The sequence below is a fragment of the Canis aureus genome, chromosome 26 (assembly GCF_053574225.1).
Source record: "Canis aureus isolate CA01 chromosome 26, VMU_Caureus_v.1.0, whole genome shotgun sequence".
Classification (NCBI taxonomy): domain Eukaryota; kingdom Metazoa; phylum Chordata; class Mammalia; order Carnivora; family Canidae; genus Canis; species Canis aureus.
Window position 1 is genome coordinate 27531551 of NC_135636.1, and position 18568 is coordinate 27550118.

At 44.4% G+C, this 18568-nt stretch overlaps 1 protein-coding gene across 3 annotated transcripts in view; it reads right to left on the reverse strand.

Moving 5' to 3' along the window:
* The window catches only part of COMMD7 (COMM domain containing 7), a 92883-nt gene that overhangs the window by 53063 nt on the left and 21252 nt on the right, over nt 1–18568 (reverse strand). For 2 of the 3 annotated variants that reach the window (XM_077872735.1, XM_077872736.1), the window contains exons 1-3: nt 17953–18103; nt 9203–9256; nt 9006–9108 (exon numbers count right to left, since the gene is read on the reverse strand). In XM_077872735.1, the coding sequence (XP_077728861.1) occupies nt 9006–9108; nt 9203–9256; nt 17953–18036 (241 nt within the window). In that variant the 5' untranslated portion in view covers nt 18037–18103. Of the gene's footprint in view, nt 1–9005; nt 9109–9202; nt 9257–17952; nt 18104–18568 lie in introns of those variants that run through there. The other variant, XM_077872734.1, reaches the window with a different exon arrangement.

Genomic DNA, 18568 nt, shown 5'->3' on the forward strand with positions numbered 1-18568 from the left:
AGTGGTTATGAGTCTGCCTTCAGCTCAGAGCTAATCCCAGGATCTGGGATTGAGTCCCACATCGGGCTCCTTGCAGGGAGCCTGCCTCTCCCTCTGCCTGCATCTCTGCCTCCCTCTGTGTCTCTCATTAATAAATAAATAAAATATAAAAAAAAAATCAAACAAAATTTAAAATTCTGTTCCTCAGTGGCACCGTTTCAAGTCGATAGCCCCATGGGTCCACTGGCCAGGGTACTGGATCAGAGACCACCTCCACCATTTAGATAGTTCTATTGGACAGCGGTGCCAGAGAATCAGCTTTCAGGAAGTAAATGAAGGATGCTAACAGTTGGCCTCTACAATTCACAAGTCACTTCCAGAGGAGTCTAGTAAAGCTTCCCCTTGCAAGCCCCAAGAGCACACCCCGTGGGGGCTGCTTTGTTCTGTTTCCCTGAGGTCCAATTCCTGAAAACAAAGTGTTGCCAGCAATCTGGGCTTTTCAACATTTAACATCAGGCTACAGCCCAGAATCACAATTTGGCAAGTGCTTTAAAATTTTCCACTTCTTAGTCTTCCAGAAGATGACTAATTAAAGAATAAGGAGACCTTTACCACCATCCAGGGAGGGCCCTGGAGTAATATGCTAAAGACCAACTCCCCACCCCAGCTCACTCCTGAAAAACAATCCTAAAGGCTGGCTGTCCCCTGCAAAATAAACCATGTCAACAAAGGGAGGAAATCTTTTATCGCCAAAATCAGACTGAGCAAGGAAGCCATAGGGAAATAAAAAAAAGGCAAGACACCAGGAAACCTTGGCCATGAAGGCCCTCCAAGAGCCACTTCCTAGCCAATTCAATTAATTCATAACTACCACATTTACATCTAGCTCAAATCTGATATTTTGCTTGATGATCCCAAAATACTCTGAAGTGGGGATTACTATTGAAACCTTTAATTTACCAGGAAACTAAAGATCAGAAAGATTAAGCTTTTGGGGAGAGAATATGGCAAAGCCACATAGTCAACAACTGCACTGCCAAAAGTCACCCAACAGATATGCTCCCAAGAGCACACTGAAATATCCATAGGAAGCTTTTTAGCAATGTCGGTACTAAAGATAAAATGTCAGGTACAGTGCACTGGTTTGGTGCATCCACACAACAGCCTGGGTGCCAAGGTGATTTTGTTAAAACTTAAGTCAGACCATGCATGTCTCTGCCCTGCTCAAAACCTTCTAATAGCTTCAGCTTCACTCACAATAATATCCAAAGCTCTTATAATGCCCTGCAGGAACTGGCCGCCTCTAGAACCCCTAAACTCTTCTCTGTCTTGCTTACTTGGCTTTTCCTATATGCCAGGCAGGTTCCTATCTCCTGATATTTGCCCTTCCAATTCCCTCTGCTAGGGACACTCTTCCTCAAATCTGCATGTGGCCTTCATATCATTCCAGCCTCTCCTTGAATCTTGCCTCGAAAAGGAACCCTGGCTACCCTATTTCAAGTGGAGTTGCTCTTCACTGGCACCCTTCTACTGCTGTATTTTTCTGCAATGCATTTTTAACCATCCAACTTCATGTTATGTATTTATTGTTGATTTTTCCACTAGAATATCAGTTTTATGAGAATAAGGACTTGGTCTGTTTTGCCCATTGTTGTTCCCAAGCCATATTTTATTTATTGTTTTAAAGATTTATTTATTCATGAGAGACACAGAGAGAGAGAAGCAGAGACACAGGCAGAGGGAGAAGCAGGCTCCATGCAGAAGCCCGATGTGGGACTCGATCCAGAGACCGAGGGATCATGACCTGAGCCAAAGGCAGACACTTAACTGCTGAGCCACTTAGGCATCCCCCCAAAGCCGTATATTTTTTTATTTTTATTTTTTTAAAATATTTTATTTATTTATTAATGAGACACACACACACAGAGAGAGAGAGAGAGAGAGAGAGAGAGGGGCAGGGACACAGGCAGAGGGAGAAGCAGGCTCCATGCAGGGAGCCCGATGTGGGACTCGATCCCGGGTCTCCAGGATCACACCCTGGGCTGAAGGCGGCGCTAAACCCCTTAGCCACCCGGGCTACCCCCAAAGCCGTATTTTAAAAATATATTTACATCATGCTAGGCTTCAAGCCCTTAATTTATTAATCTTCCCTTCTTTTTATTAAGATATAACTGGGATGCCTGGGTGGCTTAGCAGTTGAGCGTCTGCCTTCGGCTCAAGGTGTGATCCCAGGTCCAGAGATCGAGTCCCATATCGGGCTCCCTGTGAGGAGCCACTTCTCCCTCTATGTCTAACTCTCTGTGTCTCTCATGAATAAATAAATAAAATCTTAAAAAAAAATAAAGATATAATTGACATATGGATGCCTGGGTAGCTCAGTTGGTTGGGCAGCTCAGGTCATGATCTCCAGGTCCTGGGATTGAGCCCTCTGGCTCTACACTTAGTGGGGCATCGGTTTCAGATCCTCTCTCGCCCTCTGCCCCTCCCCCGCTTATGAGCACCCATAACATTGTGCAAGTTTAAGGTGTACAATATGTTGATTTGATACATTTATATCTTTTTTTTTTAAGATTTAATTTATTTATTCATGAGAATACACAGAGAGGAGAGAGAGGAGAGAGGCAGAGACACAGGCAGAGGGAGAAACAGGCACCATGTAGGAAGCCCGACATGGGATTCGATCCTGGGTCTCAGAATCAGGCCCCAGGCTGTAGGCGGCGTTAAACCCGATGAGCCACCAGGGCTGCCCTGATACATTTATATCTGACAATTGATTGACATTGTAGCACTAGCTAATACGTCTATCACATGACATAATTATCATTTCTTTCTGTGTTAGAACCTTTAAGATCTAAGCTCTTAGCAATTCTGAAGTTTACATATACTGCATTGTTAACTATAGCTCTTCTTTTTTAGCTTTCTGTTTTGGTGATTCCTTTGTCCTTTTTTTTTTTTTTTTTTTTGATTCCTTTGTCCTAAGTACAAGATAGGCCTGAAGCCTTGACTCTATGTCAGACAGAAAGAGAACTGTAAATCCAGGGCTGGAGTCCCTAGAATATGCCACTTAGGGAAATTTGAGGATGTCCTTCTTTAAACACGGATAAGCATCTGACAAGGTTTATAAAGTCCTTGAGCACTAACTCTCACTGAACAGTTGCCTTAGGCAAACCCTTATTGCCATCAAATAGTATGGGGAACAACACAAAGGTGTATGTCCAGGGTGAGGGTTTTACTTTTGCCAGAAAAGTTGGAAAATTAGCATATTGTTTTTCCAGCCAAAAAATCTTATCTTCTAGCCAAAGCTTCATCAGTGTTATAAGGGAAACCCAAGGAACATAACTAAGCATTGGTTAAAACTCCAGGAAAAGAAAGCAGGTGGTTGAGAGGGTAAGCCACATTCAGTCAGCGATCACTGACCCTGAAGGCTGCCCTGCTGGATCCACTCCTCTGAGGCTCATGTAAAGATAGAAGTCACAGTCACTGGACATGCATTTACTGAGGACCTGCTAGGTGCCAGCACGATGCTTGATGCTGGGAAACATCAATGAACACACAACAATGTCTGCCCTCATGAGGCTTACATTCTATTCGAGAAGCAAAAGACCACACCAAGCAGGTAACAAGGAAGGGAGCCATATGGAGAATGACTGAAAAGCTCCACAGAGAGAAGAGAGTGGGGTGAGGCTGGGAATCCTAGGGAACTCAGTTCAACAGCTGATTAAATACCATTTGTGACTACTGTTCAGTTCTGATTACTCTGTTTTTGCCCAGCCAGAAAGAACTTCTTTGGGAGAGGAGAAGGGGAGTTAGCAGCTTTTCTTAAAGAACAATCAGTTACTGAGGACCTACAGGGGCCAGATATCTTGTTAAGTATTAAAATAAAACCAGGCTTTCAGCCATTAGAAACGACAAATACCCACCATTTGCTTCAACGTGGATGGAACTGGAGGGTATTATGCTGAGTGAAGTAAGTCAATCGGAGAAGGACAAACATTGTATGTTCTCATTCATTTGGGGAATATAAATAATAGTGAAAGGGAATATAAGGGAAGGGAGAAGAAATGTGTGGGAAATATCAGGAAGGGAGACAGAACATAAAGACTCCTAACTCTGGGAAAAGAACTAGGGGTGGTGGAAGGGGAGGAGAGCGGGGGGTGGGGGTGAATGGGTGACGGGCACTGAGGGGGGCACTTGACGGGATGAGCACTGGGTGTTATTCTGTATGCTGGTAAATTGAACACCAATAAAAAATAAATTTATTATAAAAAAATAAAAATAAAAAATAAATAAAACCAGGCTTAAATAGTAGCCCTACAGTCAAGTTATCTGCAATCTAGGAATTATCTGTATCTAGCAAACAATCATAGTATTAGCAGCAGTGTACTGCTCACTGAAGTATTTCACATTCAATATCTTTCTCTATTCTTATAATGATGTATGAACTCCTGTTCAGTAACTTGGCTCTAAGATCTCAAAGCTGTTAAGTAGCCATGGTGACAAGTATGCAAACAAGGCCATCCAGCAACCAAATGCAATGTGAGGGCCCTCCCTGGATCCTGATGAGAGCAACCAGCTATAGACAAACAAAATGCATGAGACAATGGGGACATGTGAACACTGCATATTTTAATTTTAGATATGATAATGGCATTGTGGTTTGATAAGGGGGAAAAAGGGCCTTTATCTTTCAGAGATAATGACTAGGTATTCAGAAATGAAATGAATGACCTCTGAGATTTGCTTTAAAATAATCCAGTTTGGGACGCCTGGGTGGCTCAGCAGTTGAGCATCTGCCTTCGGCTCAGGGCGTGATCCCAGGATCCTGGGATGATCGAGTCCACATTGGGCTCCTCGCAAGGAGCCTGCCTTCTCCCTCTGCCTGTGTTTCTGCCTCTCTCTGTGTCTCTCATGAATAAATAAATAAAATATTAAAAAATAAATAAATAAACTTAAATAAAATAATCCAGTTTGGACACCAGTGAAAAGTGGGAGAGGTATAGATGAAACAATCTGTCTATGGGTTAACAAATGAAGTCATGTGTTTTTAAGAATTACATACTAAATAGTGAAAGAAAAACATTAAAAAACAAAAACAAGTTACTGGGCTCTACGCCAACCAAGAGAGGTACTGGTCCCAGCTTTTCCACTAAGATCCTAAGCAAGTCACTTCCCTCTCTAGGGCTCTGTCTCTATCGGTAAGACAAAGATTAGACTAGGTCAGAACTTACAAAAAGCTTTTACCTGATCCTCTCCCTGAAAAAGGAGGAGGAGGTGGGGAAAAAGGAGGGGGAAGAGGAGGAGAAGGAGGACAAGGAAGAGGAGAAGGAGAAGGGTTTCATGGTTAACTGTTTCTCAGATACTAGATAAGCAGGTCTTTATTGCGGCACTTTACAGAGCCTGAGATATGCTAATAAGTATGTCTCTCCAAGATTCCAAAGCTGGGGAGAGAGAAGGGGCAGTATTTCTTGCTTCTGGTTGACCACAGAAGCCTTTCCTGGATAAAAACACCAATTTGAGGACAACTGATCTGAAGGGATGAGGCTCCTCCAGCTCTAACAAACTGTACTTCTACAAGGAGGTCTTCTGGCAAGGCAAGTCCAGGATGAGGGACAAGGAAGTGGGTGAAGACCTGGAGGTCTTTACATTTCAGATGAGATTGGGAAAGGCTTGAATGCCACACTGAGGATTATGGACCTCACCATGCAGAGTAAATAGTTATTAAGTGCATCATGATGCTAGCTGTGCTGTAGAAGTGTACTCCAGGCCAGGCTGTAACCAGGGATGGAAGAGTAAAGGTGGAGGGGCACCTGGGTGCCTCAGCGGTTAAGCATCTGCCTTTTTGGCTCAGGGCCTGATCCTGGGATCTTGGGATCAAGTCCCACATCAGGCTTCCCGCAGGAGTCTACTTCTCCCTCTGCCTCTCTTGTTCTGTCTCTCATGAATAAATAAATAAAATCTTAAAAAAAAAAAAAAAAGGAGAGTAAAGGTGGAGATAGTACTGTCACAATTAGGCAGGAAGTACTAAGAACTTGTTCTGGGCTGAGGAAAAGAACAAGTGACTTATGAGCTATACCCTCAGATGCTTATTCCTCATAATCTGAGAAGGCACTTGACTACAACTAACTGAACTATCGATACATAAAACTAAAGTTTAGCCAACACTGTATTAAGTACTTTGTATATATTAACTTATTCATTCCTAAAGCCACAACCATATTGCTCTTACAATTCTGTTTTTCAGATAAGAAACTGAGGCTAATTCTTTTTTTTTTTAAGATTTTATTTATTTATTCATGAGAGACACACAGAGAGAGAGAGAGACAGCGACACAGGCAGAGGGAGAAGCAGGCTCCATGCAGGAAGTCCGACGTGGGACTCGATCCCAGGTCCTCAGGATCACACCCGGAGCCCAAGGCAGATGCTCAACCGCTGAGCCACCCAGGCGTCCCACTGAGGCTAATTCTGATTTGTCCAAGGCTGAAGAGCTACAAAGGTGATATGACTAACACTCAAATCCATGTGAGCCTGCAAAGCCCACCTCTTAAATGGTATGCTATGAGTTCCTCCTCAGGGTTCTCTGCACCTATAGAAAATGATCTGCTATAAACAATGACAATCAATCCTGCCTGAAAAATATATACCCAACGTCCCCTGAGAGGGTCACAGGATCTTCCAAGTTCCGTTCAACTCATGCAGCATGTACTAAGCATCTGCTTTATGTCATTACTTAACTTGTAACCTTGGCTCAGGAAAGAAGTATAAGATCCTCCCTTGACTTCAAAGAACAAGCTCTCTGTTAAAGCCACAAAAGAGACACATGTAAAACAGCATGAACAATAGCAAACTGTAAACCATTACAGGCCAAAATGATAACTGCAGATAAAAACCATCTCTTGGGAGCTGAGAGGAAGGGAGGTCACTGCAGATTGAAGTGATTTAGGAAGGCTTTCTGAAAGATAGCACAGGGGTCCAAGTGTCCTGGCTGGGGAGGACTGAGGCAGTTTGACAGGATTGAGGGGGGTGGAGAGCAGAGCTAGGGAAGACAGGAAAGAAGGGAGGCAGGGGTACCGGGAGACAGAAGCCACCTAGAAAATCAGTGCCCACAACAGCTATTGGGTAGACAGGTCTTCCCCCACTGACAAACCCATCTCCACAGGTGTTAAGCTAGAGAATGAGAGAGAAGACTCTGGATCTACATTCCGGGCACCTAGCCTACAGAAATGCTCACAGCAGGGAGCACACAGTGTCCCAAGGACGTCCACTGCGGCACTGTTTCTAAGAGTGAAAGGTTACGAGTAAGACGTACAACAACAGGAAACAGATGACTAACTGAAGAGACATCCAGTCCATGGCCCATTACAGCCCTCAGAAGAATGAAGTCGCTGTGGAGAAATCTCCACAACGTACCATGTGTGAAAAAATACAAGCCACAAGAGCACTTTTATGGTTTACTGCCATTTATGAAAAACAGAACTACATGAAGGCCTATGTGCATATCTGCCAGTGTATGCGAAAATACAAAAGGACATACACCAAAAGAAAAATGTGATGGTGTCTGGAGACAAGAGTGGCGTGAGGGTAGAAGAAGATGTTTCACTTCTGGCTCTCCAATTGCTCTGTACTGTTGTAGCTTTGCAATGAGTATTTATTCCCGTGTTACAAAGACTGCACATTCTCTTCCAGCCTTTGGTTTACAAGCTTTTAACCCTCCACGAGGGTAACAAATGCAAGAATTACCTAAAGGGGTGAGAAAATTTCACAGTTGGAAACCTCGGGATGTTCTGATGCAAGCCCCCAGAACATCAAGAGCATAGACACTCAAAGGAAAGGACCTGCATTAAGATGTGGGAAGGCACCCAACAGGAACAAACAAATTAAGCCCCCAACTTTCAGCGCACCACTGGGTGAGAGCTTGGGAAAATCAGCCTACTGCTAATTTGTAAATGTGCAAACCACACTACTCAGCAAGTGACAGACCCACATCTACCTAACTTAGGACCATGAATTTTTGACCATGATCTTACCCTGTAAAAACAGACCATAGTGCATTATACTAATCTCTAACCACTGGGCAATTTGTTTCTGATTTTTCTATGTCATCAAAATAGTGCTACAATGGATATCCCTATAGCTAAGCTTTTGTGCTCACCTTCCTCCTGGCTAGAACTTTTCCTGATTACTCTAGGCAAATTACTTCCTGAAACTATCTACAGTGAAAGACTTTTTAAAATTTCAATCCATTGTGGACTGATATTTTTATAAAATACGATGAAAAAAATTTAAAAACTGCATACAAAATATAAGCCCCAAATGGTCAAAATGGTAAATTTTACATTATGTATGCTTTACCACATTAAAAAAATATATATATAAGCCCATGGGGTGCCTGGCTGGCTCAGTCGGTAGAACATGAAACTCCTGATTTCAGGGTTGTGAGTTTGAGCCACACATTGGGTGCAGAGATTACTTAAAAATAAAATCTTAAAAAAAAAAAAAATACAGGGACACCTGGGTGGTTCAGTGGTTGAATGTCTGCCTGTGGCTCAGGTCTTGATCCCAGGGTCCTGGGATCGAGTCCTCCACCAGGCTTCACAGGAAGCCTGTTTCTCCCTCTGCCTATGTCTCTGCCTTTCTCTGTGTGTCTCTCTTGAATAAATAAAATCTTAAAAAAAAAAAAAATACAAGCCCCATTAAAAAAATCAGTGGATTCAAAAGATTTTGCCAAATTGCTATAAAAGCTTCTAAATGCTTACTCTTGATTTCTGTAATTACCATGCAGAGGACCAGATAGCAGTTTGGGAACCGAAGCTGGGATGCAGACTGTACTTTGAGCTGCACCCCTATTACATTCTACTGCAGTTATCTGTGTACCTGGCTTCCCTCCCTAGACTGAGAGTCCTGCCCACGTCTGGTCTGGTTTTCTACTGAATGTGCTGGCTCAGTGCCCAGAGCATGCTTGCTGACTCTGTGGACTGGAAGAATTCAAGTAACATCTCTGGCCTCAATTGCTAAGAAAGGCTACTCACCATTTGGAACCAGAAGGAGGCTTTTTACGATGCTTCTGAGGGGGGCAAGACTGATCTGGTTGGTGGTGGCAAACTCAGAGAGCTGAGCCAGAAACCTTTCCACCTGCAGAGAGGGAACAAACCAGGCCTTCAGTTCCTTAGCATCTCAGGGCTGTAGACCCACACTCGGGAACTTTCCTTATCTTAAGGTACTTTACCTCTTTTGGCTCAGTTAGGAAGTGGAAAAGCACTTCTGTCAAGGCCGAGAACTGCTGTAAAGAGAACAACACAGAATATCAGTAAAATTCTATTCCTGGGTCTGTGTTCCCACATCCCATCCAACTATAGACCCTTAAGAGAGAACACACAAGCATGGATACCTGTTTGATCATCTTAAGGTTCAAATATTCACAGCACCTACTACTCAGTATCAATATATCAGTATCACCATATTGTCTGAAAAACTCATATATTTTATTGGAACACATATGTGGGGATACATATTGAGACATTGCAAGTATATATATCTGAAGGGTCCAAGTACACACACACACACACATATACACACGGCCTGAGAGGAAAATCCCTGGAAGATTAATAGTAGTTGCTTTTTTCTTTTTGCTTATATATCCACATACTTATTATTTAAATTTAAGCCAACCCAAATATGTGATTTCTTTTTTTCTGCCCCACATAAATGTTAACATATTATATATAAACTTTTTCTCTACCTTGTCTTTTTTTTTATGATTTTATTTATTGGGCACCTGGGTGGCTCAGCAGTTGAACATCTGCCTTTGGCTCAGGTCATGATCCCAGGGTCCCGGGATTGAGCCTCGCATCAGGCTTCCCCTCGAGAAGCCTCCTTCCCCCTCTGCCTATGTCTCTGCCTCTCTCTCCATGTCTCTCATGAATAAATAATTAAAAATCTTTAGGGGATCTCTGCCTCTCTCTCTCTCTCTGTGTCTCATGAATAAATAAAATCTTTAAAAATAAAAATCTTTAAAAAAATATTTTTTGGGATCCCTGGGTGGCGCAGCGGTTTGGTGCCTGCCTTTGGCCCAGGGCGCGATCCTGGAGACCCGGGATTGAATCCCACGTCGGGCTCCCGGTGCATGGAGCCTGCTTCTCCCTCTGCCTGTATCTCTGCCTCTCTCTCTCTCTCTGTTACTATCATAAATAAATAAATATTTAAAAAAATATTTTTAAAATTTATTTGACAGTGAGAGAGAGCATAAGCAGGAGAAACAGCAGACAGAGGGAGAGGGAGAAGCAGGCTTCCTACTAAGCAGGGAGCTGGATTCCACTGGGGGTTCCATCCCAAAACCCTGGGATTATGACCTGAGCCAAAGGCAGACGCTCAACCATCTGAGCCACCCAGGCAGCCCTCTAACTTTTTTTTTTTAACTTGTCTTTTTTTATATAAGATTTTATTTATTTATTCATGAGAAACACAGAAAGAGAGGCAGAGACACAGGCGGAGGGAGAAGCAGGCTCCATGGAGGGAGCCCGACATGGGACTCGATCCTGGGACTCCAGGATTATGCCCTGGGCTGAAGGCAGGTGCTAAACTGCTAAGCCACCTAGGGATCCCCAGATTTTTATTTTCTTCTATCTATATTTTCTGGGTTTCTCTCCTACAATAAAATCTTATTATGTATATGACAAAACAGTAAAGTTTACACTTTATTATCTACTGTTCAAGAACAATCTCTTGGGCAGCCCAGTGGTGCAGCGGTTTGGCGCCGCCTTCAGCCTGGGCTGTGATCTTGGAGACCCGGGATCGAGTCCCACGCTGGGCTCCCTGCATGGAGCCTGCTTCTCCCTCTGCCTGTGTCTCTGCCTCTCTCTGTGTCTATGAATAAATAAATAAAATCTTAAAAAAAAAAAAAAAGAGAACAATCTCTTATTTTTAAAATTTTTATTTTTTTAAAGTTTTTTTTTTTTTTTTAAGTAATAAATGATTCTTCCTGCTCGCCCCCCTCAATATCAGTTGGAGGTGTCCACAGGTGGTTACTGCTAACACCTTTGTGGCCTTTCCAGAATTGTATTTGAATTTACTTTCTTTTAAATACAAACAAGATGATAGCGAACCTACACCCTTGGGGCTTGAGCTCACAACCTTGAAATCAAGAGTAGCAGGCTCCTCTGCCAAGCCAGCCAGGAACCCCCTACCCAATTCTTTTAACAACTGTACAGCATTCAGCTGTATTGACTTAGTGTAATTCGGCTCCCTAGAGATACATTAGCATGTGTGCGAGCTTTGTTGTTATTCTAAATAATACTGCAATGAATATCCTTCCACATATCTCTTTGTGACATGTATGTCTATAACATACATTTCTAAAATGTATCTTAGGTCAGGGGCACCTGGGTGGCTCAGTGTATTAAGCATCTGCCTTCAGTTCAGGTCAGGATCAGAGGTCCTGGGAATAAACCCAGCAGGGAGCCTGCTTCTCCTTCTCCCTCTCCCTCTTCCTCTGGTTGTGCATGGTCACTCTCTCTCTAATAAATACATAAAATCTTTTTTTAAAAATGTATCTTAGGTCAAATAATATATGCATTTTAAATTCTGAGAAAATGTTGCCAAACTGCCTTGCAAAGAAATTGCATGGATTTATACTCCCACCTGCCAATGGCATAGAGGTATCTACTTTCTCAAAAGTTCATGGATATTCCCTGGAAACATTTTAACCGAGGTTGATCCTGGGGTTGTCTTTCTGCAGTACTCATGATATTAGGTGTCATAAGATATAGGGTATCAGCCTTGCATAATTGCTGATTCTATATAGTAAAAACAAGAAAAGTGAGGGACTAGTTTCAGACTGTATCCTCAAACTGAGCTTTCTTTTACTTCATTTCTTTTTTTTCCCCCTGAAATCTGCAGACCATCAGATCTTTGGCTAAGTGTATTTCCTATGTCACCTTGGGTCCTTTCAGAAATGGAACAGCTAAGGAGGCTTCCAGTGGCTTTTCCATTTTCAAGCCTCAGCCTAGCATTCAGGCTCAATCTCCCCGTGAGGCCTCATCCCCCTATGTCTCCTCTCAAGAGGGGCCTCAACTTAATCTGGTCTGCAGGCCATGATGAGCCCCATCCCTATCTCCTTTTCCTTTTTTTTTTTTTTTTTAATATGTGGGAGATCCTGGGACCACAGGATCACACCCTGAGCTGAAGGCAGATGCTCAATACTGAGCCACCCAGGCGTCCCTATCTCAATTTTTCCAACCCACCCTTTATCCTTTAAAGCCCTGCTGCCAAGACTCCATGACCCTCCCAACAAGAAAGTGACCTACCCAGATTCTTAACTTCTGAGGCTCCCTCTTGGAACCTTGCCTGAGGGCACTTAGAATTTTAAATCTTGATAAGAAATACGGACTTGTCTTAGCAGAGAAGGTTCCTTGTACGCCTTTGTATGGTCACAGAGACCTGGTTATTGTCACGTGTGCAGTTAAGTATTTGTTGAATAAATCTTCCCTTAACACCTTCCCCATTCTTCGCCTTTGTATCTGGATAGCTGTCTTTCCCTGGAATGCTCACCTGCCCATCATCATCCATGAAACCAAAATCTTAACTATGCTCACCAATAAATATTTGGAAAGATGTTCAAGATCATTCCAGACGAGAAATGCAAATCAGCAAAATAAGGAAATACCACTTTTTAACTGATCAGATCTTCTAAAACAAAAGTTTGATGATACCAGTGCTGGTGAAAGTACCAGGAAACAGACATGCTTACACTGTTGATGAGAGGATAAATTGGAGCAACCTTTCCAGATGGCAATTCGATAGTCCTATCTAATTTTTTAAATGCTCGTATCTCTTGACCTAGTAATTCCATTGCAGGAAGTATACCCTTCAGATACGTTCTAAAAAGTAAACCAGACATATTTACACAAAGCATTGTTCATAACAACAAAAAACTGAAAGCAACTTAAGTGTCTATTAATATAGGGCTGGTTAATAAATTATGGTAAATCCATTTCAAGTAATACCATGCAATCCCTTCTGTGTAAAAAAAAATTCTAGGGGGATCCCTGGGTGGCTCAGCCGTTTAGTGCCTGCCTTCAGGCCACGGCATGATCCTGAAGTCCTGGAATCAAGTCCCACATTAGTCTCCCTGCATGGAGCCTGCTTCTCCCTCTGCCTGTGTCTCTGCCTCTCTCTGTGTCTCTCATGAATAAATAAAATCTTAAAAAATAAATAAATAAAATCTTAAAAATTCTAACAGATACTCATATATATACAGGCAAATGCAGACTTTTTTTTTCCTATTGAGAACACAAGAAATTATTAAAATGACAATTTCTAGGGCAGCCCAGGTGGCTCAGTGGTTTAGCGCCGCCTTTAGCCCAGGGTGTGATCCTGGAGTCCTGGGATCGAGTCCCACATCGGGCTCCCTGCATGGAGCCTGCTTCTCCCTCTGCCTGTGTCTCTGCCTCTTGTGAATGAATAAATAAAATCTTTAAAAAAAATGACAATTTCTGCAGATAAGCAAAATAGGTATTTTAATTTTATACCTTTGAATACTGTTTGAATTTTCTAACTGTATGTGTTGCTTTCATTTACAGTTAGGTGAAAAGACTGTAGACCATTTGTTTTCTTCTTTATATTTTTCTGAATTTCCTCTCTCATACCCATTCTAAAAATTGTTGTTTTTTAAATTCTACTCTTAAGGATGCACATTACCCAGGACTGGCCACAGGCATCAGAGAACACTTCTAGGTACACTGTGCTAGTACTGTGCTGGATCTCCATTTTCTGACCTGTTCTAGCAGATCACAACTTATCCAGCATAAGAGACTGTGTCCATCAAGCCTTTGTATACCTCACTGGGTTTAGTGGCTATTTGGTGTAGAGTAGGGATTCAGGAAAATAGACACTGAGTGAGCAATAAATGGTGATGCTCACATTGATACAATGATTCTTTTTCTCCTTGATGCCTAGGCCTCAGACTTCAAAATAAATTTAGCTAATAGAGTGGGTATTTGGAGAAATCCGATCATCCAAATGAAAGGGAGGGAAAGGACTCTGGTAAATTGCTCACCAGGCAAAAGCTTTCTGTGTTAAAAACAAAGGAAAGGAGCACCTGGTTGGCTCAGTCTTCAAAGCATGCAACTCTTGATCTCAGGGTTGTAAGTCTGAGCCTCACAATGGGTGTATGGAGTACTATAAATAAACAAACAAACAAACTTTAAAAAAAAAGGTAAAGATCTCATAGTGTTGTTTTGTTTTGTTTTGAAGTAGGCTCCATGTCCAACGTGGAGCCCAACACAGGCCTAAGTCACAACTCTGAGATCAAGACCTGACTTGAGATCCAAAGTCAGGTGCTCCTGGGATGCCTGGGTGGCTCAGAGGTTGAGCATCTGCCTTTGGCCCAGGGCCTGATCCCAGGGTCTGGGATCAAGTTCCGCATCACGTTTCCCTGCATGGAGCCTGCTTCTCCCTCTGCCTATGTCTGTCTCTGTGTGTCTGTCATGAGTAAATAAATAAAATCTTTAAAAAAAATTAAAAAAGTCAGGCGCCCAACTGACTGAGGCACCTGGTGCCCCCAGAGTGTGTGTGTGTTTGTTTTTTCCCAGAGTGTGTTTCAAAGTTAGAATATGAAGGCAAGATCTTATTATAAAGGATGTGGTTTATATTTTTTCCATGAATACCAAGTTGGAGGTAACCTTAGAGATCCTATCATCCTGTAGCTTCAAAAAAGATTTTTAGCAGTAGAATCTTTTTTATTCTCCAAATGAAAATCTTCCAGAAAATCTCACCACATAAACAAGTGAAAGCTAAGCTACCTACCTGGGGAGAACATCTACAAAGCTCTACTCTGTATGTTTCACTCCCCAGAATCTGAAGTCAAGCATCTGGTCCTGAATTCCTGGCTCCACAACTTCCTGACTGCCTAATCTTAAACACATCAATTTCTTTATCTGTAAAATGGGAATAATAACAGCACCTACCTTTTAAGGGTGCTACACATAAAGCACGGAAAACAGTGCCTACCACACGGTACATTCTCAATAAACAACAGCTACTTTTGTTTAACCACTCCGTGACTCTGTTTCCTTAATCTACAAAATGGGGATAATAATAACACCTACCTCCTAAGGTGGTTCTAAGGACTCAATGACTTAATAATATACATAAAAGCACTTAGAATTGCTGTATGATAAACAGTGGCCACTAGCCATATGTAGCTATTAAACACTTGAAAAAGTCTATTCTGATTTGAGATGTGCTATAAATGTAAAATGTGCGAAAAAATCAGAAAAGATATTATCATGGCACCTACGTGGCTTAGTCAGTTAAGCATCTGCCTTCAACTCAGGTCATGATCCCAGAGTCTTGGGATTGAGCCCTGCATTGGGCTCCCTTCTCAATGGAGAGCCTACTTCTCCCTCTTCCTCTGCCCACCCCTCTGCTCCTTATGTATGATCTCTCTTGCTCTACCTTAATAAAATCTTTTCTTAAAAAAAAGAAAGAAAAATTAGTATCAAAAAGTAAAATATCAGGACACACTCAAGTGGTTGAGTGTCTGCCTTCCACTCAGGGCGTGATCCCGGGGTCCTGGGAAAGAGTCCCACGTCGGGCTCCCTCCATGGAGCCTGCTTCTCCCTCTGCCTCTCTCCCTCTGTGTCTCTCATGAATAAATAAAAAAAATATTAAAAAAAAAGTAAATTAGGGGATCCCTGGGTGGCTCGGCGGTTTAGCGTCTGCCTTTGGCCCAGGGCGTGATCCTGGAGTCCCGGGATCGAGTCCCACATCAGGTTCCTGGCGTGGGCCTGCTTCTCCCTCCTCCTGTGTCTCTGCCTCTCTCTCTCTATGTCTATCATAAATAAATAAATCTTTAAAAATTAAATAAATAAATAATAAATTAAATACATTTATATTTTTGTATCAATTACATGTTGAAATGATATTTTAATATAGATTAAAGAAAACATTAATTTTGTTTCTTTATTATTTTATTTACTTAAAAAAATCTTTATTGGGATGCCTGGGTGGCTCAGCGGTTGAGCATCTGCCTTCGGCTCAGGGCGTGATCCCAGGGTCCCGAGATCGAATCTCACATGGGGCTCCCTGCATGGATTCTGCTTATACCTCTGCCTGCGTCTCTGCCTCTCTCTCTGTGTCTCTAATGAATAAATAAGTAAGATATTTTAAAATTTTATTTATTTATTTATTAGAGAAAGAGAAAGCACAAGTGGTTGAGTGGAGAGGCAGAGGGAGAAGCAGACTTCCTGCTGAGCAGGGAGCCCTATCTGGGACTGGATCCCAGGACCCTGAGATGAGGACCTGGGTTAAAAGCAGACGCTATTAAAAAAAAAAAAAAAAGGAAGGGCAGCCCAGGTGGCTCAGTGGTTTAGTGCCGCCTTCAGCCCAGGGCCTGATCCTGGGGACCCGGGATCGAGTCCCATGTTGGGCTCCCTGCATGGAGCCTGCTTCTCCCTCTGCCTGTGTCTCTGCCTCTCTCTCTCTCTCTCTGTGTGTCTCTCATGAATAAATAAATAAATCTTTAAATAAAAAGAAAAGAAAAGAAAAATAAAAAAGAGGATCCCTGGGTGTCTCAACAGTTTAGTGCCTGCCTTCAGCCCAGGGTGTGATCCTGGAGTCCCGGGATCGAGTCCCACATCAGGCTCCCTGTGGACAGTTTGCTTCTCTGTCTGCCTGTGTCTCTCTCTCTCTCTCTCTCTGGGTCTCTCATGAACAAATAAATAAAATCTTTAAAAAAAAATAAAATAAAATAAAAAAGAAAGAAAGCAGACACTGAATGGACTGAGCCACATAGGCACCCTTTTATTTACTTTTTAAAGATGATATTTTCAAGTAATCTCTATATCCAATGTGGAACTCAAACTCATGACCTCAAAGTCCAGCATTGCAGCTAGGCGCCTCTCTTTTTGATTTTCATTTATTTTATTTTATTTTATTTATTTTTAATTTATTCATGATAGACACAGAGAGAGAGAAAGAGACATAGAGACACAGGCAGAAGCAGACTCCATGCAGGGAGCCCTGATGTGGGACTTGATCCTGGGACTCCAGGATCAGGCCCTGGGCTGAAGGCAGTGCTAAACCACTGAGCCACCAGGGCTGCCCTCTTTTTGATCTTTAAATGAGACCACTAGAAAATGTAGAATAACACGTGTGACTTTCAGTTTATTTATTTCTATGTGACAAAGGGGCTTTCAGAATATGTCAGTTAGTGAGAAAACAGTAAGTTGTGGGGGATGCTGAGATGAAGGAGAAGGACCCCACCTCCTGGGAAGTCACAACCCAGTGGTGAGAATCAGCTGCACCTTTACCATGGTGGTGAGAAGTGTCATTTTAACCTATTTATTCTGGCTGCCTTGGGTGCTTTGAAAAGGGCATCCCAACCAGCACAGGGGCAGGAAGTTGGCAGGCTGGCATTTGCTGCTGGAATGAACAAAAAAAGGCTTTGCCAGCAGCTCCCCTACTATCAAGGGGTGTGTGTGCGGAGGGGGGCCCAACACTGCGAAGGGTACATGGCTCGCTTTTTGGAGGGCTCCCAGGTACTCCCCTTAGTTAGGGGCCCCCACAGCCCCCCCACCCCGGCCTGGCCACCCTGGGTCACCTGCCCCCACTGGACGCCAAGACCCCCCGCAGCCTCCCCCGCAGCCTCGCTGCGGAACATCTCCGGCCCGGCCTGGCCCACCGATCCCACAGCTCCCCAAACTCCCACTAGTGCCTCAGCTCCCCCAAACTCCCTTCAGCCCTGGGGAGACTCCTCCCAGTTCGTCTGCTAAGGCACCTCAATTTCTCCTGGTTCCAGGACTAGCCCTTAGTCCCGCCGCTGAGCCCCCCACGCGCCCCGCAGGCCCCCGAGCCCCCCGCCCGTCCCGGCCCCACCGCCCGCGCCCCGCCGCGGGCCCCACGCCCCACGCCCGTCGGCCCTCGGCCCAGTCCCTCCCTCGGCCCGCGCCCCCCGCGCCCTGAGCCCTCGGGGCCCACCTGCGCGCCCAGCTGGTTCAGCTGCTGCATGTCGCCGCCCACGGCCTCGGGCACGGGGTCCTGCGTGCAGTGCAGGCGGCCCATGGCGTCCGCTCGGCCCGCAGCGCCCGCCGCCTCCCCGCCTCCCCCCTCGCCGCCGCCCGCCGCCCGCCTCGCCGCGCTTCCGCAGCCGCACTTTCGCCACGGGCCGCCGCCGCCGCCGCCGCGCTCCTCCCCCCGCCAGCCCGGGGGCGGGGCGGGGCGCCCTCGCGGAGTCGCGGACGCGCGCGGACCCCCGGCGGGGGGGGGGGGGGCGCCCTCGCAGCGCCGCGCAGGCGCGTGCCGCTGCCACCGCTGGAGAGCCCGGCGGAGCCCAGCTGCCCAACGTGGGATTCCCTAGGGGATCCCCTCTGGGTGACCCCACAACACCGGGCGTGGCCTCCCTGAGCCTCAGTTTCGCTCTCTGTAAAATGATCCCGGGGGTGGCTGCTTAACTGAGAAGGTAGCCTGACACGCGGGGGTCCTCAGCCAACGGCTAGCCGCCAGGAACGTAGTATGAGGCACTCAGCAGACACTGCACACCTACTACGCCAGCCCTGGGGATACAGAAGTGAACATCGCAGGCCAAACGTCCCTA